The 23,407-nt window shown below is 33.3% G+C and overlaps 3 protein-coding genes across 3 annotated transcripts; all 3 read left to right on the plus strand.

Moving 5' to 3' along the window:
* Positions 1–4,045: 4,045 nt before the first annotated feature.
* On the plus strand, positions 4,046–7,876 carry LOC21406055 (plant intracellular Ras-group-related LRR protein 5). The gene is made up of 3 exons (XM_010106033.2): positions 4,046–4,750; positions 6,566–7,476; positions 7,589–7,876. The coding sequence occupies exons 1-3, from the start codon at positions 4,195–4,197 to the stop codon at positions 7,703–7,705; spliced, it is 1,584 nt and encodes a 527-aa protein (XP_010104335.1). The 5' UTR covers positions 4,046–4,194; the 3' UTR covers positions 7,706–7,876.
* A 5,588-nt stretch (positions 7,877–13,464) lies between these two features.
* On the plus strand, positions 13,465–17,536 carry LOC21406056 (MND1-interacting protein 1). The gene is made up of 3 exons (XM_024170710.1): positions 13,465–13,581; positions 13,705–15,375; positions 16,646–17,536. The coding sequence occupies exons 2-3, from the start codon at positions 13,711–13,713 to the stop codon at positions 17,162–17,164; spliced, it is 2,184 nt and encodes a 727-aa protein (XP_024026478.1). The 5' UTR covers positions 13,465–13,581; positions 13,705–13,710; the 3' UTR covers positions 17,165–17,536.
* A 2,418-nt stretch (positions 17,537–19,954) lies between these two features.
* On the plus strand, positions 19,955–23,050 carry LOC21406057 (ycf20-like protein). Its single transcript, XM_010106035.2, has 3 exons — positions 19,955–20,066; positions 21,185–21,389; positions 21,869–23,050. Exons 2-3 carry the CDS (start codon positions 21,196–21,198, stop codon positions 22,338–22,340), a joined length of 666 nt encoding a protein of 221 aa, XP_010104337.1. The 5' UTR covers positions 19,955–20,066; positions 21,185–21,195; the 3' UTR covers positions 22,341–23,050.
* Positions 23,051–23,407: the final 357 nt, after the last annotated feature.

Raw genomic sequence — 23,407 nt, forward strand, 5'->3', positions numbered from 1 at the left:
AATTTCTAAAGTATATAACAAAATTTCATATCATTAAATTAATTACTATATCAGTATATAATAGAAAACATGAAATCCGTTACGATAATGATTATGTAATATTTTCTTATTTTTGTGATATTTAAAAAATTTACTAAATTTTAATTTAAGGTATAAAATTTTACCATATAGTGTAATTATTTCAGCAAAAATGTTGTAGTAAATAACATGTTTTTTAAGCAAATATAAAACTTTTAAAATAATTGAAGTAAATAATACAGTTATTGGTAAATATTTATTTATGCAGTGTAAATAATTTATCTACTGATTAATAAGTGCAAATAATAAATGATGTATTCACCAGTAAATAGGTTAATTACTTCAATCGTTTTAAAATCATGTTATTTATTTAAAAAAAATTAAAAAACATGCTATTTACCCTTTTTGTCCCGCAACATTATTAGAATAGTTTAATATCATTAAAATTATTATCATTTAATTAGTATAGATGTGGACATTGTAATAGTTTACGAGTAGTAAAATGTAATATCATTAAAACTTATGGTATTTCTAAGTATTTCAAAAAAAAAAAAAAAAAAAAAAGATTTCAACTACACTTGCTATGTTGGTTGAACAAAAAACATTACTCTACTAACAGTAGAAGTCAAACGCGCCATACTTTGATATCGATAAGGCTAGGCCGCAAGCCGCATAGCTCGTAAGTAGAAGTGGGAACTACATATCACCAAACTAGCAGCATTATTAGTCGTAGTTTTGTAAACTTTCATTACTTCTTTTTGCATGTAATTAAATATATATATATATATATATATATATGTCCTCACATTCTCATTGATAATCTAATTGAATGATAAATGGAATGGAAAGGACCTGACTCATACCTTCATTAATTATCATCACTTGACAACTTAAATCATATTTAACAGGTCGATAAAAAACATAATTACAATATCACAAGGGATAATGAAAACTAACTCATAAATAATAAAAGAGAGAATAATTACAATATCACAAGGGATAATGAAAACTAACTCATAAATAATAAAAGAGAGAATCCTGATAGATCGTCGTTAACCGCCGTACCACCACCATTGCTGGTGTAAAATTTCATTACTTGCATGCTCTATTTAATCTACTTGATTATGATATTATGTGGGTGCATTGTTCAATCCGATTGATTCTAATATACTGGGACATTACAACTTTTGATATCTTATATAGTATGGACTATCATTTTTAACTACATCTACAATTATTAATTATTGTTTTAATCATTTGATTAATATTTTAACAATTTAATTTCTAAGTGTTCACGTTAAAAATTTACGGCGCGCGACACGTAACTACTACAGTTACATTTCATGTTGTTGAAAATATAATTTAATAATTAAAACAGTAGTACCAGTAGAAATTCCAGGTACAAAAATACTCACTTTTAATAACTAAAGATAAAGAAGATTCATTGTAACTCATATGTAGCATTTATATTTGGGGATGAACTCGCATCTATCCATTTCGAGTGGGTTTGTTTTTGCAAAAACCGATCTAAAAATGTTCCTTCTCAGTAATGTCATTGTCGTTGCTACCCAACTTGAAAACAAATCACTAAGGCCAACGGGCCCTCCTCAACGTGTCCAACTCAATAATGTAATGTTTCTGGCCACGGCTCGTGAATTTTTCAACTTCCTCCCAACTCCTTTGCCTTTTTGGTTATCTTTGAGAGTCTATTGAAAATTGACAACATATTTGATTCTCAAACTCAACAAATAAAATCTTCTTTTTTTTTTTTTTTTTTTTTTTTTTTTTTTTTTTTCCCTTTTGTTTTCCCTCTCTATAACATCACGGGTACGATGTGAACTATGACATACTTTTTTTCTTACTTTTTTTTTTATAATCTATTTTTTTCTTACTTGTCACACAATGCATGATACTATTGAATTGACTAGAGAGAAAATAAATTTGGTAATAATATATATGTTTGTTGGGAGTGGGAAGTTTTTTATTATAACTTTTATATAATTTTTATTATGTTATATTGAACAAGGACGGGGTCTTAAAAAAAAAAAAAAAAAAAAAAAAAAAAAAAAAAAAAAAAAAACAGAAAATTACACAATTTTAGAAAGAAGACAGAATCATAATAACTTTTTTATTTTTTTGCTGAATAAAACGTTATTTAATAAGCAAAAGAATCACAATAATACGAAATAGTAATTTGCATAATCGCGGTTTATAAGTAAACAATTTATTTAAATTACTTCAAACGGAAAATGCCACTAATCCCACTACCTTGTCTAAACGGGATTATTTAAAATTTTTTGAAACCAACTTTTTTTCTTGAGGATTTTTTAATCAACTTAGGACAACATCCATACTATTTTTTGTTTTTTTTGGTTGGTCAACTTAGGACAATATCCACACTATCATAGGTACACAAATGTAACCTGTCTAAATATTACCGGCGGATTAGATTTGAAACCTCTGTTTAAATTTGATTCTTTATTTCTTCCCAAAGAAACTCAATAATAAGTCATTTTTTTCCCCCAAATATTTCTAGTTAAATAACACAAATAATTGGCTTGTTGAGGAGTATAATGGTTCGGATGGTTCATTCCATACACAATCATAAACTGAAACAAAGTCCTTGTTCATTTCCGGGTTGTTTTTTTTATATTTTTCAAGTTAAGGTAACTTGACTTGATTTGAGTATGGTTTGAATTGTGGCTCTAATTTGAGTTTGTGTTTAGATGTACACATTTTAAGTTATGGTTTGAATTGAGAATCTATTTGAGTTTGTATTTAGGTGGGTCAAAACTTGACTTTATATTTGGATAGTATTTTAATAAAAACTCAATGCGTCTCTTCGTTGTGAACGCATAAAAAATCATCTCAATCGGAATTAAAACGAAAACGTTATAGTGTTTTTAAGAATAGAAAAAATATTATTCATTAACTTGAGTTTGAGTTTAAGAACTTGAGTTGAAGAGGAAACTTGAACTCAGATTTTAGCCATAAACTCAAGTTAAAACTCAAATTTTACAAAAAAAAAACGTGAACTTGAATAAAATTATAACTTGAGTTCAAAATTTTTTTGATTTTGAGTGCAAATAAACAAGCTCAAATTACTCAAGTTATATTACTACAATTTTTTTCACTTAAATTTAACTTTTTGACTACAATTATTTTCTTTCACATACATAACGAACACACCTTTAGAAACTTGAATAGGGAAAAAAGAAACACCTTTTTGCTCAATGAAAAACAAAGACTTCTCTTGGTGGCAAATAGTGGCATGGCATCCTACACTCTTTTGGCCGTTTGTGTGTGATTAGCGTCTTTAGCCAACTCTTCTAGTTGGCATTCTCCACATATATGCACATATATATATATATATATAATATAACAATATAAAACAGCAGCAATATTTTCTCATAAATTGCCGTTTTAGAAGCTACTCAACAGCTACTATTTTTTAACTCATTTAGCTTAGTCAGGGGGAGAAAAATAAACTTTTTTGAATTATATTCGACACATTAATATCTAATAAAAATAATTATAGAATCCCAGCTAAACGAAAACACGATCTGAGCTGTCAAATTTTCACATAGAGTCATTTGTTTTTATTTTTATTTTTCCAAATAATTTATACTCGTACTTTGTAAAAATAAAGGAGCGAATTTTTAACACTAAGTGTCATTATTAACGTTGCGTACACGTGTGGTGATCTCATTAGCTTAACTTCTTATTAATCACGAACGAAACCAAAAACTACTTGAAACACAAATGTAATTAAGAAGTTATAACCATAATGACAAATGAAAAAATGGTACACCACATACAATTAGGGGAGCCCCTAAATGAAAATAGCAAATACCAAAACCAAAAATAGAAAAAACAAAATTAAAAATGTTATATACATGCATACATACATATATACATATATATCATATGTGTGGGTGTGTGTTTGTATATATATGTGTCTGTATGTTATTTATATATATATATATATATATAATAGTCTAATCTAGAAGGAAAGGCCATATAAAGATTATAATAGCCCACAGACAAATTCAAAACCCCCGTCTTACTGCCAGCAGCACCACCCTCCTCCCCTTTCCCTCTTTGTAAATCAATAATCAATCTCTCCTTTGTCCGAACCAAGCGGCCATAGCCAAAAAGCTCGAGAACCTCCATAGCATGGCAGTAATACCCGAGCAAGTCGTGGAGACCGTGGAGGAAATCATGCGCGCCTACAAGTCCCTCCCTCCCCGCCCCACCATTGAAGAGGTCGAAGCCGCCACATCCGTCGTCAAATCCGTCGAGGCCGACCAGCAGGCCAAGCTCGACGAGATTTCGCGGCAGCAGGTCCCCAAGGACGTCCCTCAGGAGCTCTTCTCCATTCTCCAGCAGGTCAGAAGGAAGGTCGTCCTCTCGCATAGCTACGAGCAGAAGCGCGAGGCCGTTCATGTCATCGAACTCGATAGAATGTTCCAGATCTTCGATGATCTGATCCAGAGAGCCTCCGGGATCGTCTCCGGCGATAATCAGGCGCAGAAGCGCGCCAATTTGGGCGCAGCCGCCGCCGAGCCGGTTGAGAAGGTCGCCAGAGAGGTTCCGAATGCGGTTATCGGCGATGAGAGCCTGGTAGCGAAGAAGAGTGATGATTATGGCGGCAGAGAAGTTGAGAAGTCGGAGAGAAATGGCGCCAAGGCTTTGGAGAGAAGTTCTTCCGCTAAGGCATCTTTCTATTCAGGTTCGGGAATTGAAAAGTCGTGGTTTGATTTCGGTTTCGGAATTCGTTTTTTTTTTCTTTTATGGAAAGAATTGGTGGATAAACGTGGATTTATATATGAATGGATAATCTGTCTTAGTTGTGTCAATTAAGGAAAAGATATTAATGCTTCGGTTGTTTTTAGATCTTTCTTCTTTCTTCATTTTCATGTGAATTGATGTTTGCTTATGAAGAAAACTGTGATTCAGTTATTTGTTTGTGATTCTATGTTAATTTTTTGCTTGGATATGTTGATGGAAGGAGAGAGATATCTGTGTTGAGAGAGTCAACCCTACTATTTTCTCACTCTAGAAGCTTCTCTTGATCTCCACCATCATAATTCTTCTCTGTTACAATTTTGTTGGTTGGTTATTCCTTTCCCCTATAATTCCCATTTCTCTCTCTAGAAGAGTCACTCTTGCTCTAGATTTTCTTTCATTTTCACTTAATTATCCTTGCTTTCAAAGTATTATACTTATTATACTTAAATTGTAGCTAGTATGTGAGTTTCTTTTTCTTCTATTTGTAGGTTAATACTGCACTTGTGTATATAAAGTTTCCTTACAACATAGTAATGGGTATAATTATGTGCATTTTGTTTGACAATTTGGTACTAAGTGACACAGCCAAGTGCAGATTTCTGGATGAGCTTCACATGGTGGCAGACAACCAAGAAGCACTGAATTTGCGGTCTAATTACTAGCAAGCTTGTTCGAATGCCTTTAGTAGTTGGAGGAATAAAAATTTTCAATTAGTAAAACTTATGCTAATGAACTTCAACTAGCTAAGCAGATGGTTGGGGTCCAGTAAGTTGTATTAGAGCTCTCTGTAGCTGCGAGAGAGGAGGCTTATCTATAGCCAACAAGGGACGATTTCATCCCAGCTGCTAGATTATTATAGCCATAGCAGAATTGTTACCAATTTTCTTTGGTCAAGAATTTTAAGTATATTGAAATCTTTAGATATGATGGGCACAAAATCTGCAAAGGGGCAATTTTATAGACATAATATTAGTAGGGTCTACTGCCTAATATTTGTAGGGTCTACCGTCTAATATTAGTAGGACTGTAGGGTCTACCATCAACCTATGTTGATAAGACTACGAGATAGCTAATTTGTGGTATGGATGCTTAAAAGATAAAGACAAGTAGCCCGTCTTATGTGAAAAGTAATTATGAGTTAATCAATTATAAGGAAAATGCTCAGTTTGATATGATAGAAGACAATATCCCGAGTGTCAATGGAGCGAGGGATGTCAATTGCCATTTGATTAATCGATGTTTAGAACAAGTTATCAATACCAAACTAGAGGCTTCTCACACACTCCACCATCTCTTCCCTCTCTCTACATATCTTTTTGTTGTATTCTTTTACCGATATACCTCCTCTCAAATGTTGCTTCAGTCAAGTTCATTTATTCTCTTTGTATTACACATGTACCATTATGGAATATACTGGTTCACTATACTTTGTGACTTAAAAGTGAAATTCATCCTTTGAAGTTTGGTTAGTGAGTCTTTTTTGGTTTTCCTGTATGCCTCCTTGCTACTTCTTTTATGAGAAACTGACTATTTCACCAATGCCAACCCATCTGTTTTATTTTGACGACGGAAATCACTGAAAGGATCAGTACATTCTATTAGAATGGTACATGTTGACAATCAATCAATTTTTTGTTGGACATATCTATCTCTGTTTATGTTCTGTATTGGAAAATAGTTCTTTTACTTCAAATAATGCAATGTAAGTCTTCTTCAATCTCTTAATGTTGTTTTGGCCTTCTGTTGGTGTTTGTAGGGGACAATGGAAAGCTGAGTCTGATGAAGGTGGCGGCTCTAATTGAAAACACTGCCAAAAGTGGATCAGTAGTACTTGACCTTAAAGGAAAGTTGACGGATCAAATGGAGTGGCTTCCTGTATCAATTGGGAAATTATCAGATGTCACTGAATTAGACTTGTCTGAAAACCGAATTTTGTCCCTTCCACCTACTATTTGTCGTCTCAGAGCCTTAACGAAGCTGGATATCCACTCGAATCAACTTATTAATCTTCCGGACTCCTTTGGTGACCTAATCAATCTCACTGATCTTGATCTCCACGCAAACAGGTTAAGATCACTGCCAGATTCTTTTGGGAACTTGAAAAAACTCATCAACCTTGATTTGAGCTCAAATGAGTTAACCCATTTGCCTGAGATAACGGGGCATTTAACCAGTTTAAAGAGTTTAAGTGTTGAAACAAATGAGCTTGAGGAATTACCTTATTCAATTGGATCTTGTACCATGCTTTTGGAACTAAGATTAGATTTCAATCAGCTACGAGCTCTTCCAGAGGCAATTGGAAAGCTTGTATCCTTGGAGATCCTGAGTCTTCACTATAATAGAATTAAAGGGTTACCAACAACTATAGGTAATCTCACCAACTTGAAGGAGCTTGATGTTAGCTTCAATGAGCTCGAAAGCGTGCCAGAGAACCTATGTTTCGCAACAAGCCTTCGGAAATTGAACGTCGGCAAGAACTTTGCAGATCTACGATCCTTGCCACGATCAATTGGAAACCTCGAGATGCTTGAAGAGTTGGATATAAGTGATGACCAGATTACAGTTTTGCCAGACTCTTTCAGGTTCTTATTGAAACTCAGAGTTTTCCGCGCTGATGAGACGCCTCTAGAAATTCCACCTAGACACGTAACAAAACTCGGTGCCCAGGTAAATGGCTCAAGATTTTACTACTTTTCCTTGGTTTTTTTATTTTATTTTATTTTATTTTTTTCCATGCTCATCCGTCTCAACATACTAATTGAATCGTTTTAATCAACAGGCAGTTGTTCAGTTCATGTCCGATTATGTCGCTAAGAGAGATTCCAAGACTAAACCATTGCAAAAGAAGGGATCTTGGTTCATGTGCTGCATAAAGCCCCGATCTGTCTCGGAGTAAGTCCACCAAGAGCACATAGTCATCACAAGCTTGCTTAATTCAATTGTTTCCCAATTCCCCCCTATTGTTCAAATCATTCAACTATATAGTCCAAAAAAAAAAAAAGAAAAAATCAACTTCTGTTCTTGTTTATTAAATGGAATGAGAGACCATGTATATAATTACATGATCCTGTACGGTACAGAGATATCTGTTGTGTATGCAATTGTTTGAAAGTTGTCAAAAGTATGTTAATAGATGACATAATAACCTTCATAGTTTTTCGAAGCTCGAAAACAAACTATTCTCCTCAAATGGGCATTTGTTAGATTGTGATATATGAATGAGCAAATACTATGTGTGTGTATATTTATATGTATATATATATATACATATATATCAGATTTATCGTGACTGAATTTTAACTTATATAATCTCTCTTATCAATCTTCTTCTCACTCCAGATTTTGCCAGGTAAGTCCTTTCGTCATTCTTAGGCTGGAACCTAAGTCCGAGGTAAAGGAGACAAACAAATCTGACCCTTTTTTATTTTGATGGAAAAAAAAAAAAATTTGTTTTTCCTTCCTGAAACGAAATTCAAGAGAAAAGAAAGACAACATATCTTACATAGCTGGATTGATCATTTATCCAATCCATTGAGTTATAAGCTGACGTTAGCTATATATTGAGTTGTGATTTTATCTTGTTCAATTATGTACACTTTTTTGGTGGAAAAATCTTGTTCTATATATGTGTACAATCTTTGTAGTATGTATGTATATACAATTATATTATGCATACAGCGTTTTTTGGCTTGTTTTCAGCTTTAGACAGCTGTTTTGTAAGTGATGACGACCGTCTTAGATAGCTGCATTTATGGGAAACAATGCTAACGAGGCATGGGATTCTCTCTTCTCTGCTTCTGTGTGATGGATCGGTGACAGTTGGATCTGTTGTTGGTTATAATTTATGGCCCAATTAGCTGTCTAAAATCAGATGCTCTTGTTGTTCACAAATTAGTATTTTATTATTTTTTAAATTTTTTATTGAGTTGTATTTAGTGGATAATTTTTTTTTTCTTGGAGTTTGAACTAGGAAAACCACACGTCCAACAGTTTGATCCCATCTTGTTCAAGAGGCCCATTAAGGGCCACGTAGGAAAGTGTATGACTTTTTGGGTGATGATGAGAAGATTAATGACGAGGTAATTATCGTTGACTTGATTACAGTGCCTTTTTTCTGGTTTTTCTTTTTGGCTTTTCGTCCCTGAAAAGTCAAAACTTGAGAAAGAATCTCTCTCTTTTTTTTTTATGATTTATTGCATTTATTATTATTATTATTATTATCATTGTCTTTTTTTCTAAAATGGTGGGCTGGGCTCAAATTCTTTTGTCAGCACTGGGCGAATCTGTACTTAGTTAGTTAAAAGACCTGGAGCCTGTCCATCCACGAATGTTCTCGATAAGATAACCATCCTTCTTTTATTTATTTATTTATTTTTTGTTGCTTTGAATTTATTTACCACGACTTCTTGGTTTCTTTACTTTCTTATATAAGTAAACTGATACTTTTACATTTTTATTTCAATAAAGAAATAAGAATTCGACCAACCTAGAGACTCATTCGAATGTTATCCCAGGTTTTTTTAAAAAAAAAAGAAAAATGAATGTTATCCCACGAATTTTGGCAAGAGGCATCGTTCATTCCGCTGATTCGAGTTTAGAATTCGAGTTTTACTACAGTAAAAAGCTCTCATAAACAGTCACATCTAACTTTTTTGTTACAGTAAAAAACTCTCACGTAAAATCACATCTCAACTCGAATTTTAAACTCGAATCAGCGAAACGAACGATGCATGTTTTAGGGATAAGTAATTTACTAATTTTGCTTTTGATAATTCATGAAAAGTTATACAGATTAAAAAATCTTTGTCAGGCTCCGTAGACTTCAAATCTTCCCATCTCGATTTTCTTTTTTTTTTTTGGTAGGAAAAAAATCTTAGCCAAGCCATTCAAATGACGAGTTCAAAATGTAACAATAACTTGTGTAGCTAAAAGATTGTTACAGGGTAAGTGACTAAAAATTGACGAAATTTATTATATTATGTGAATTGTGTAACACTACTAGCAAGCTAAAGATAATGGCAGCAATCTCCAATAAATATGTGCAAAACTAGCGTAGTTAATACTACAGGAACCAGGGTGTCAAGTGCCTTGGCTGAGGTGCGTTTAGAATTCTTTTCGTTTTCTTATATTCTGTTAAAATTAAATTTAAAAAAAAAAGATTCATTTGCATTACTTTAGGAACTTAGAATGTGAGTGTGTCACAAGAGATTGCAACCAAGTAGGGTATATCTAATAGCTAGCCATGCGTCCATGTTGGACAAATATGTTTTGTAGGTAGAGGAAACTCCCACGTGGGACTGCTTCCCATTTTGCGGCTGATATATTGATTGCAGGTTCAGTTTTGTTGGAAAAATAATCCAGAAATTATATCCTATTTGTGGTAATCTGCACAAACTTTACTAAATTTACTTTTTCCTGACTATGGTGGGGAATTAGAACTCTATATATTAATATTCAGAATTTTGTTTCACAAGGAGTTAATTAAATATAACTTTTAAACTAAAATAATAGAACAAATACCTTTTTTTTCTTTTAACTATTTGTATGCGTACTTTTTCATCAATATTTGTTATTAAGGGCAGGTTATAGTTACATCTTGTATCTTTTAGGATTGAAGTTGAAAAATATCAGAAACTATTGGAGGTTTTAATCAATCAACGAACGGGGGAATGTTTGACAAAAATTAGGGTTACTTTGCTATTGAACATGGCATAGATAAATAAGCTATGGGGATTGATGGTTACAGATCGTTCTCCACTTGTTTTTCTTTCGTTTCTCTCTTCGCGTTGGTTGGATTGGCCTCGATGGTTTTTTGGGTATTGAGACTTTGATTCTGCTTTGTTTTTTTTTTTTTTTTTTTTGTTATTTTTATTGTGTTTGAGTTTTCATTTTGTCATAATAGAGGTGATCTCCTCAACTTTTGATTATGGTTATGTGTCCAACATACAAGAGCTCACTCTTTGCAGAGTTCAATGTGTCTGTATTGTGGATGGTGGCCTTTGCACTACAATGTTGTGGTTCTTAATTGATGGGATGCTTCCTTCGATTATCGAGATATTATCAAAAATAGCGTTATGTGAGTTTGTTATTAGTGTGTCGAGGTTCTTCCTCTTTTTGATCATATGACATATGTACTATTCGTTGAGAGTTATCAGATTGTGCTGGTAGAACTGGTTTACATTGGGAGTTGTGCTTTGTATTATAGAGTCATTCACATTCTCTTGTAGTACTTCATTTCTATCTTAATTCGGATGAAATGTCCCATTAGAAAATAATTAAGCGACTAAAAAGAAAATAAATGGCATGATGTGATTGTAGGCATATAACGGAGTTGCAAATCCATAATTTAAAGTTTGAATTCCCCCAAGATCCTTTAAATTCCCACAAGGATATCGAATTTTTTCTAAAAACGAATTAGCAGCTCATTTTTAATTAATGAAGCGTATCTTTTATAAATAGTTTGTTTTCAATGAAGTAGCATGTAACATTTTCTTTTTTCTGAGAATCAGAACTTGTTATTATTAAAAAGGTATCTAGTGCAATAGGAGAGTCCTCAAATTAAATAACCTCGTCTTCTATATAAGAGTATAAGAAGTTAAGAAATGGATTATTTTATTAGCTTCTCTAAATACATGGTAAATCCAAAAAATAAAAAACATATAAAAATAAAACACCAAACTCTTTACAATTAAAGGTATAAATTTTAAAAACTTGTGCAGTTGTTAATGCTCAATTCTACGAACTGGAGACTTAAGCCCATATCTCTTGCCAAAACCAAACTTAAAGTAAGAGCAATAAATTCGGCTTTCTGAGCAGAAAAAGAACCATAAAATTTTTTATGGCATATATTGCCATAAAAAAACCAGTAAAATCCCTTATTACAATTCCTATTCTTATTAACTTGTTTTGTAGTAGAAACATCTAACAATAAAACAACAAAGTCATTAGCTGGGGCCCGACCATTACATGATCATTTAGTGTAAAAAAAAAAAAAAAAAAAAAAAAAAAAAAAAAAAAAAAAATTTGAATTTAAACATTATCAGTATAGACATATGTATCGCACGCAATGATCTGGAATTTGTATTGTATCGCGAGGATATATGATAACACTAGTTAATTGCAATTATAATTAAACTTTTGAGTTAATCTACAAATACTCCCCAAACTTTATCCCAATTCCACTTTAGTGTTTACCTTTTAAAATGTCTCAAACTTAAACCCGATTATTGATTAGTTCGCTTTAGTTTTAGTCTTTTTCATTTCAGTTATAAGTTAAAAAAAAAAGGGACTAAATAAACACGTGATCTTGAAGGAAAAATAACACTCCTATGATGAAAATAGAAAGTATGCAAGTGATGCTAGCATAGAATGGTATTATTCTAACGGAACACAAAATACACGTGCTATATAGACAAAAAAACAACACTATGCTAACAGAACATGATACATATTCAGTCCTCTTTTTAACATCCGACTCACAAAATAGCTAAAACCAAAATAAACTGATTAATCAGGTTAAGTTTGGAACGTTTAAAAGGTTAGGTAGCAAAGTGAGATTGAGGTAAAGTTCGTAAAATGAGATTAAAAACAACACAAATAAATTACAGATTTTACCCTTTAAAAGTGTAGTGTTCAAGAGTTTTATCTCTTACTCTTAATTAATTTTTTTTTGACTAATATAATTTTTAAAGAAAGAATATTAACTAAAAGTAAGAAGTAAAAATTTAAGGCCTTGTTCGGCAGCCTCAAAAACTCAAAAAAATACAACTCGAGTTTCAACTTTATTTAAGTTCATGTTCTTTTAAGTTTGAACTCGAGTTTGGGATTAAAACTCGAGTTCAAGTTTTCCCTTCAACTCGAGTTCAGAAACTTGGAACTCAAATTAATGAACAATATTTTTTCTATTCTTAAAAATGCTATAACTTTTTCGTTTTAATCTTGATTGAGATAATTTTTTTTTCTATACGTTGATAACGAAAAGACGAATAAAATCACACCCATATACCCTATTAAAATTTTTCATCACCATTGAGTTTTTATTAAAATGCTATCTAAATACAAATTCAAGTTTTGACTCACTCAAACACAAACTCAAAAATATTCTTATCTCAAACCATAACTCAAATGTACACAACCAAACAGAAACTCAAGTTATAACTCAAAAACTACACTCAAGTCACACTCTAAGGATCCGTTTAGTTCGCTGATTCGAGTTTTTAATTTGAGTTGAGATGTGACTTTACGTGAGCCTTTTACTGTAGTAAAAAAATTAGATGTGACTGTTTCTGAGAGTTTTTTACTGTAATAACACTTAAATTTTAAATTCAAATTGGTAAAATGAACGGGGCCAAAAAGAACAGACCTTAAAACTCCTCAACTCTAAAGAGTATTTGTGTCCGTTTCTCGTTAAACCGCATAACTAATCGATGATCCATCACTTTTGTGTATTGGGCCTTAGCACCAAACTATTTCCTTTGGGCCTCGACCCAAGCGGCCCAAACAAGGCTGGATCTCAGGCAGCCCAAATAACCTCAGTTGGGCTAGATTGGCGTCGGATATGAGCCCAAAACGAGAATTCCGGGAAATGGACATGCGCAGACACATTATTAATATATTGTTACACACAATGACACAAGACACAGTGAACCTGCCTGAACAACAACAACAACAAGAAGCTCCGACGCACGCCTCCACTTGTCCCTTCCTCTCTCTCTCTAAAACTCCCTCTCAAAGAGCTTCAGCAGCCAAACACCGATCGTCGCCGATTTTTCAGTGAGTTTTTCTTTCTCCACTCCCAATCCATTTTCTCTTTCGATTCTCTCTATTGTTAATAATCATTTTTCTTTGGGATTGTTTTGATATACATATATGTATATATAAACTTATTTTGTATAGATTTTCATGGGTTGTACTGTGAGAGATAAGCATATTCGTACGAACCGGAGGCTCCGATCGGTGAAACATGAAATTGATCCGTGTTCATTGTTGGACAAAGCGTCTATATCAAAATCAATACTAGAATCGGGTCTTATTAAGCCATTGAATAGCCCTAATTCTGGTTCCAATGATTCGACCCAAAACCCTAGCTCTAACCCTAACCCCAGTGCTAGCCCCAATTCCAATTGTGACGATAGTGGGTGGGGATACTGCACGGAAGATCAATTGGAGGAGATTTTGTTGAAAAACTTGGAGTTTTTGTATAATGAAGCTATATCTAGACTTGTTGCGTTGGGTTACAATGAGGATGTTGCGCTTAAAGCGATTTTGAGAAATGGGCATTGCTATGGGGGCATGGATGTGCTGACAAACATTTTGCATAACTCTTTGGCGTATTTGAATAGTAGTTGTGGTAGTAGCAATGAGAACTCGGAGGAGTCCGAGCTCGTTTTTGCGGATTTGAGGCAGTTGGAGGAGTATTCGCTTGCGGGTATGGTTTGTTTGTTGCAACAAGTAAGGCCTTATTTGAGTAAAGGGGATGCCATGTGGTGTTTGCTTATGAGTGATCTTCATGTGGGTCGGGCAACTACTATGGAAATTCCTGTTCTCCCATCGTCCGGAAATGGTGGTGGAACTGCCGTAGCTACTAATGCTGCGGATATTGTAAGTAGTGGAAACCATTCGGTTGGTGTTGTGACCCCGACGCTTTGTAGGTTTCATAGTGGTTGGGGTTTTGGGAATGGGGGAGGTTCCGAATCTTCAATTCATGGCTTTTTCTCTTATGGTGGTGAGATTGCTTTGCAAAGAGAAATTGAGTGTCCGAAAAGGTTTAATCTTTCTCCTTCAATGAAGTCATTGTTGAAGAGGAATGTTGCGCTGTTTGCAGCCGGTTTCCGAGCAAACTCGAAACAGTTTCAGACACAATCAGAAGCTTGCCTGAATACTTTGACAAATAGGAGTTCCCAGGTTGGATCAGCTGCTGAAGTTCCTGCGGAGAAAGGTGAGGAGTCCCAAAATACAAAGAACCAGGAAGCAGTAAACTTAGTATTGAGTAAATTCCGTGATCTAAATCTCGATGAAAACTCGGAGCTAGTGGCCGAAGATCAGAAGGATGAAATGATAGTTACTCTGATTCACCAGATCAAGGAGCTCGAGAAACAAGTAAAGGAGCGGAAGGAGTGGGCTCACGAAAAGGCAATGCAAGCTGCAAGAAAACTTAGTAATGATCTGAGAGAGCTGAAGATTTTAAGAATGGAACGGGAGGAGACTCAGAGGTTGAAGAAGGGGAAACAAACTCTCGAGGATTCGACAATGAAGAGACTTTCAGAGATGGAAAATGCTCTAAGAAAAGCCAGTGGTCAAGTCGACCGGGCAAATGCCGCTGTGAAACGTCTCGAGACTGAGAATGCTGAAATCAGAGCAGAAATGGAGGCCTCTAAGTTAAGTGCTGCTGAGTCAGTCACCACCTGCTTGGAGCTTGCAAAGAGAGAGAAAAAGTGCTTGAAGAGGCTTTTGGCTTGGGAGAAACAGAAAGCTAGGTTGCAGGAGGAGATTGAAAATGAGAAAGAGAAGATTACACAATTGCAACAAACTCTCTCTCGCATCAAGCAGTCTCAGAAAGTTGCTGAGGTGCGTTTACTCATATTTTATGCTTGTTTCCTTATAATCTATCTCCTTTCTTTGCCTGGTCACAAAGACTCATGCAGAGTTACTCAAGAAAATGATGGAGTGAGACTATCATTTTGAAAAAGCTTGCACAGGACTTACATGTGAAATAGCTTAAAAGAGACCTAATTTTTACTAGTTTGTAGTAAAGTGAAGTAGTCACTTCATTCCGTAAACAGTATATCTTAACAAACATAATTGTATGTTTTAAGCCTCCACCAAACTGTGCATAGGGATTTCCCTAAAAAGTGTGCAGAGTTGATATAAACGCAAAGTAAAGCTAATGAGAAGGAGGATTATTCAATGTGGTGTAAACATGTTGAAAATGCAGTGTAAATATGCTTAAAAGGCTGAGGCGTTCTACTCTTGTAGTTTGGAAGTCCAACAATCGGGATTATTCAATGGAAAAACGTACTTGTTTTTCATTAGATATGTTCTTTCATTTTTAGTATGGTATGCAATTGATTTTGAATTCCATATCCATGCAATTATTATCTTATGGACTAAGATGGTTTTGTTTTGAACTAGCCTTGTTAAGTTTACCCAACTGTGCTAGTGTTTCTTGGTCGTTGGCTAATATGCTCACCACGGTGACATAGATCAGTTATCGTTGTTTTTTATCTAGTCCCCATTTAAGAAGATAAATAGTCTTCAAACGCATTTGAGGATGCCACTGCAGAATTGATTTGCTTTTTTATATTTCAAATATTGTCGTATGTTATGGTGTGTTATAAACCTGTATTTCTTAATTGGTTTTACACTTTGTTGAAAATGTTTATTTAGTTTTTCTCTGATGCACCTAGTTTTTTAATTTAAATTATCAGGAGTTCATATGATCAGTCGATGCAGTACTGGTTTTTGAAATGTTATCTCCTGTTTAACCTAAATTTTCCTATTTAGAACAATTACATGTATATCATTTGAGATTTATATTTATGCATCAGACGGTTCATACTGGAATTATCTGGTGGTTTTATGATCACCCAAATCGAGTTAGTATTAAGGTAATTGGGGTGTATCCTCCTGTTCTTCCTACAAAGACAATACACTCTATTTTCTCTTTCTTTCACTTCTATGAGCCTTCATCTTTATTAACGCATTTTCTGTGGTATTTGTTTTGCTTAGCAGGCCGGACTGGATTTTACTTTTGCATGTTACGGTTAAAACTTTGTTTCTTTATCTCTACGCATCACATACTACATTACCAATTTTCAGTGAAATTCTCTTATTACAGTTAAAGTGGAGGCAGGAGCTCAAGGCTAAAGAGCTAGCGGTGGCACAATTGGAAGAGGAAAGACGCTTGAAAGAAGCGGCTGAGGCTAGTAGCAAAAGAAAGCTTGAAGCTTTGCGCTTAAAGATAGAGATAGATTTCCAGCGCCACAAGGATGATCTCCAAAGACTTGAGCAGGAACTGTCTCGCCTAAAAGCGTCATCTCAATTAACTGAGTCACATAATCCGTCAAATACCCCACCTGCTGGGAACTTCGAGGGCGCAAAGCCTCAAGGAGAAACAATTGCAAAGCTGCTTCGCGAGCTAGATAATCTGGAGGATTTGTCGGAGAAAGAAATAAACTCTGATAGGGAATGCATAATTTGTCTTAAGGACGAAGTCTCTGTTGTTTTCTTGCCATGTGCTCATCAAGTAATGTGCGCAGGCTGCAGTGAGGATTTTGGGGTAAAGCGTAAAGCTACTTGTCCCTGTTGTCGGGTTCCAGTTGAGCAGAAAATCTGTGTTTTTGGTGCAAGTTCATAGCTTGAGTTGAAGAAGTATTGTGCCAGCCCCAGAGGGTAGCTTTTTTCTGGTACACTGAGTTATACAGTTTTTTGTATTTGCATACAGTCAATCGGAGATCGTCTGCTTGAATGTGCTTTGTGTACATCTGCGGAATCAGTGTATGTAAATAAAAAGAAAAAGGATATTTATGGCCTTTGTACACAAAAACTTGGTTACTTTGGCTGTGATCAGTCAAGTAATCCAAAAAACACAAAGTTAAACTAAAAACCAGTCACCCATTTTTCTAATGTCTCAACTTCATGAACTTTGCTTGAAGAATTTGATGCATTTTGGTTGTGGTGGGTAAAATCTGTCGTTTTGATTCATCGTAAGAATGTATATTGTGGTGGCTTTTGTGTGGTATTTACTCTGCAATTTATGATATACCAAATGAACTTAAGTAGGGAAATGATACACGTATTTTCTTTTAGTTTGAGAAAATACTAAACGTAGACATACAGTGATGTATATATACGAATAAAAACTTCAAATATTAAAAATCTTGTATATTGTGCACCATATTAGAACTTTTGAGGAATAAAAGTAAAATCAAATTTTCAATACAATGTCAGGACTTATTCTGAATCAAAATTAAAATAAGAGATTTTTGTCTACACCTTTATCCTTTCTTTTTAAGTAAATAAATAAAAATCTTTAGATGATGTCGTTCTTGTTCAGTTGACAAATCTTTTTTCTATGAAACGTTGATGTCGTTTCATTCGGAATTGAAATATATTTTGTCGTTAACGGAAGAAACGACATAACATTTGCGCTTCTTGCTTCTCGCTCAATTTTTACACGTATGCCATCATTTTACAACAAACAGCTTGTTGTTTGTCCTATAGTTTGTTTGGTCTGATAGTTCTCTCTCTCTCTCATAGAATTTCTCTGTCATTTTGAAGTTTAAAGTTCTGCACTCATTTAAGTTAAGAAAGCAATGCATCTTTTCACCCTTTGTGGTTAACCGTGATTACAGATCGCCGTTATTTAAGTAAGAAAATTACATGTCGTTCCTCTTCCCTGTATCAACGACATGTCGTTTAACTGAAGTTGTTGTCGTTTATTGAAGGAAGCGATGTGTCGTTGGATTTTCTAAAGAATATTCCTTTGAATTTTTCATTGTAATAAGTTTGGCCCACAGTTGTCTATTCACGAATCTCACTACAAAATTATTTAACCGATTCAAATTTAAAATTACAAAATTTTAAAAAGTTATCACATTTAATTTTTTATTATAATAAAAAATTTATACATAAAATTACGTATCAATTTAAATCAACCGACTAAACGGGTCATAAATTTTTATTCTGCCAACACATGACTTTTTCCTTCCCTTGAATTTTTTAGAAATTCTTATTATTCAATGGCTACATTTTGAAGATGAAAAAGATGGCTTTCGACTTAGTTTGATATTATTTTTTCATTCCAAAATCAGCTTTTGCTTGTAGCAGAAGCTGATTTTAGTATTTGGTAAATCTCTTCAAAAGTACTTTTTGAAGAATTTTTCAAGAATCTACAGTCAAAATCAGAAACAGTCTAAAGACAATTTTACCTTTTAGATTATGCGTGAATCAACATAGTACAATTAATGAAACTTTTATAATACCCATAATAAAATTTAAAATTGACAATATTCCCAATCTAAAAGTCAGACTCGTAATATAATATAATATAATATAATAGTAATATTGTAACAAATAATATCATAATTATATTAATAACTATAATATTATTATTTTATCATATAATATGATATTATAATAATATTATAATTATTAAATAACATATTATATAATTATGATATAGAATATAATAATATTATTAAAATAGTTAATCTAATTATAATATTATAAAACATATTATAATATTACATAAGAAATATTAATATTTTAGTTACAATATAATTAAAAATTACAACTATATTATAATATAATATAATATATTATATTATATTATAATATAGTTGTAATTTTTAATTATATTATAACTAAGTATTAATATTTCTTGTATTATTATAATATGTTTTATAATATTGTAATTATATTAACCATTTTAATAATATTATTATATTATATTATTATAATATGTTTTATAATATTGTAATTATATTAACTATTTTAATAATATTATTATATTATATATCATAGTTATGTTATTTAATAATAGTTTTATTGTATTATATTAAATATAATAATAAATATATATTATATTGTAATTATATATATTATATTATAGTGTAATATAATATAATCGTTATTTTATTTATTTTATTTATTATTTTAATAATACTATTATATTCTATATTATGATTATATAATATATTATATATTAATAATTTTTTTATTATATTAAATATAATAATAAATATATATTATATTGTAATTATATATCATAATTTTTAACTATTCAAAATAATTCAATCTCATAATTTATCAAACACTATTACGTTAATTTTACAATTAACAGAGTTACTATAATTGATGTTTGGTTCATGAATTAGAATCATGAGATTAAAATTATTTTCGATTTACGTGTATTTTTTGTGAGAGAAAATACTGTAACGAACTATGAATCATGATTCGAATCGGGGTACGAATTTCCCAACTAAACAATCCTATTTATCAAACACTCAATTACTTTTTATAACAACTACTTATTTTTTTAACACAATTAAAAATAATTTTTCTAAAATCTACGATACTACCGAACTAAGCATTCGTCTGTCATACTTCCTTAGTAACAGAAGAATAAAAGAGTCACAAAAAAAGAAAAAAAGGAGAGACGAATCAAATATATGGTCATATCTGAAGAAGAAGAAGCGACAGCAGAAAGTTGAGCTTGTCATCGTAATCGCGCTCAATTTCCTCCACAATTTCTCTCTGTAAGATCGAATTTTGAATTAACTTTTTCTGGGTTCTCTTTAATTTTTATTGTTCTTTCATCCAAAGTATTAGTTGGTTATGCAAAAAGCGATTATTTTCATATAGGACTTTTGGCAAAAGCATGAAATGTTGATCCTAATTGACTTATTTGATTGAGTTTTCCGAACCCATTTTCCGTTTTGTCATTAGTGTTTGTATGTAAGTTTGTTTCAGTTTAAAAGCCTAGAACCATAAAAGATTATATGAATTTCTGTGAAATTCGTGTTTCCAAGGTGAAAATTTTCTGAATATAGAGTAGTGGGAAATAGCAATTTGACTAAATATTAGATAAAGTAATTACTTCTACCTTGTATGCCTAAACATTCACAATATGTTGGCTTTTTGGGTTTTTTGTGTTTCTAAGTATTGTTTATTTGTATGTTTTAGATGGGGTAATTTGCATCAAATACACCCTGACCTTTTCATCATTTGTTAGTTGAGCCATAAATTTTTAATTTAGGTTAGGACAAAACATTTGACAATGCTTGGCAATGTAATCCGATCTCTAATGGACAGCCATAAATTCAGGATCCTGAATGAGAAAATTTAAAAGTTCGGAGTCTAACTTGCCAATCAACGAAAAATTTTGGGTGCATTTATGCAAAAATCTTGGGGAGTTTCCGTCACTAATGAACGATGTTTGTTAGCTATTGGACCATAATAGTATAGATTTTCAAATTTAGGGTCCCATTTACCTAAATATAAAAGTCTGAGGTCCAAGTTGCCGTACACTGATAAGTTCAGGGCACATATTGACAAAGCTTTTAGTTATGTGTAAAACAAATAGTACTGAGACTTATATGTTCCAAGTTTTTTAGAGTGCGTTTGGTTCAAGTATTCGTGTCATGGTTCGTGATTCGTTACAGTGTTTTCTCTCACAAAAAACACACGTAAATCAAAAATAGTTCTGAATCATGATTCTGAATCCATCAACCAAACGTCCTCAGAATCTTATTAGTTTTCTAAGAGAACTTCGCTAATTTTGTATTCGTCTGTTAAAGTACGCTAGGTTAGGGGTTAGAGAATCATGGTTTAGAAAATAAATTATGTGGATGACCTACTGAATTATTTCTTACAGGTAATACATTAATGGCAACTACGGTTGTGTCATCCAACTGTCCAAGAAATGCCATACTTCCATCTCCTAAGTGTGTCGGCTCTGGAGCTCCCACTTTCAATCTTGCCACATGTCTTCACGAAACTGTTAGTGCTTTCAGCTGGAAACACAGTTCTCAGCGCGGTTTCTTCCATGTGACCCGACCTTCGTTGGCCAACAATGTCAAGTAAGTTGCCACCTATAACTGAATATGGTTTGCACTGCTATTTTTGCATGAGAGGAACTTTTTTTGTTTGATTAGAATTATATGTTGTAGGTTGCTTGGATATCGAATTCTGAGTGCTCGAGTCTGGACTATAAACTCCTAACTAGTTGTATTATAGTCTCATGTATTTATGTGCTGATGCACTTAAAGATTAGTAAGTGTCAGGAAGATGTACCTTTCCTCATAGCTGAAAAGAAAACCAAAAAATACTAGAAAAGTTCTGAACTTGAACAATTAGGTTAGCATTGAATAAGCTACCAAGTTAAATGGCCATCATGTTTCCCATACCGGTGGTTTGAGATTTTCTTTATTATTTGAACCTTTTTTTTTTTGCTTGAAAAATGTTTCCTCGTCCCTCGTAGTTATGGACATAACCCCTGCTGTGTCAATCAATGTCCTGTCTACCAATATTTTGATGCGACTTCTTGACATTGTTACAGGAAGATGTCCTGGTCTATTAGGAACAGTGTAGATAGTAATCCCCTGGATCCTTCTACATCAAATGGCGGTAATGGTACTACAAGACTAATTCGGGCGATTCAAGGTATCCAAACCAGGTTAGGTGCAAGAATTCAGGAGATAAAGAAGGGTTTTCCAGTAAAACTGCTCTTCTTCTTAGCGGGATTTTACTGCGCAACTGCATTTGCTACTGTTATCGGGCAAACAGGTGACTGGGACATTCTATCTGCTGCCTTGGCTGTGGTTGTTGTAGAGGGTATTGGTGCACTCATGTATAGGGGTTCTTTTCCCTTTTTAAAAAAGATGAGGAGCCTAATAACCGTCTTTAACTATTGGAAAACTGGGCTTTCCCTGGGTCTCTTCCTGGATTCATTCAAGTACGAAATGGATGATGTTTTTGGGTTCAGTAACCTCTTCAACTTTGAATTTGATCCACTCTCAATTTTCTTGTGACACATGGCTCCACCAGATGCTGTTGGCTGATTTGTTTTCTGCCCAACCATCGAAGAGAAATTGATCGGTCAGCTAGGCGCTCACTACCTGATTGCTGGAACAAGAGCAAGATCATACCAGCTGGAAAAGCCGGCTCAAAAAAGTGAGATCAAACTACTTTTAGGGGTGGACTGGAGGTGAAGCTGGAAAGAAATTGTCCCATTTCAGTATGGAGCCTGAAACTGGAAGAACAGATTTCTTTTATGAATTTTATTTCAGGATGACTTCATATCAGTCATATCAGAGTACGAGAACTTCTTTGCTTATTGGGGCATTGGAACATCAGAAACTTAACGGCGACTTTGAAGTATTAGAGGACTAGTTTCAGTTGATTGGAGCTGTGGTCCTGCCTTTCCATGGGTGTCATTTCTTCAAAAATTGAGCTCCTTTCAACCATATCTCCCCAACAAAGTGGGCCAATGCTTTTTTCCCCCATTTCCACCGGAATTCTTACGACGGATTTCATTAATTCTTTAGCATGTGCATATGGCTCTCAGTTTTCTATTACTATAAGAGTGGCTTTGTTTGGATTCTTATTTGTTGCTATGCTACTATTAGGGTGGCATAGAGACAGCAAGCCATCAGATTCTTCTCTCTCTTCAAAATAACGAGAATGCTTGGTAGATCATATTTAACGCAAAAATAATGAGAATCCTACAGTAATATTTTATGAAAGCATTTTTTTTTAATTGTCAGATTTGAATTTGATTCTGTCAGTTTTGTATATTTTTTTATTTTGATGTGATTTTGATCAGATTTTACGTTAAAGTGTTGGTAGCTTTCCAAAAATAAACAACCACCACCTTTCTTCTTCATTATTTGAGAAATCTTTTTGCTTATAAATGTTGGCAATCTTTACTGTAAAAATTGCCATAAATGTTTGGACCCCTCAGTTTCCAATGGAAAGTAATCTATTTCTCACAATATGATTTGAATAGGTCTTTTGATATACTTTCTTATTAAAGACGTTTTGTGCCTTTGAATATTTTTTTGGGGACTATCCACATGCAGACAAAAATTCCACTATT

This window comes from Morus notabilis, unplaced genomic scaffold, assembly GCF_000414095.1.
Source record: "Morus notabilis unplaced genomic scaffold, ASM41409v2 Scaffold69, whole genome shotgun sequence".
In the NCBI taxonomy this organism is placed as follows: Eukaryota; Viridiplantae; Streptophyta; class Magnoliopsida; order Rosales; family Moraceae; genus Morus; species Morus notabilis.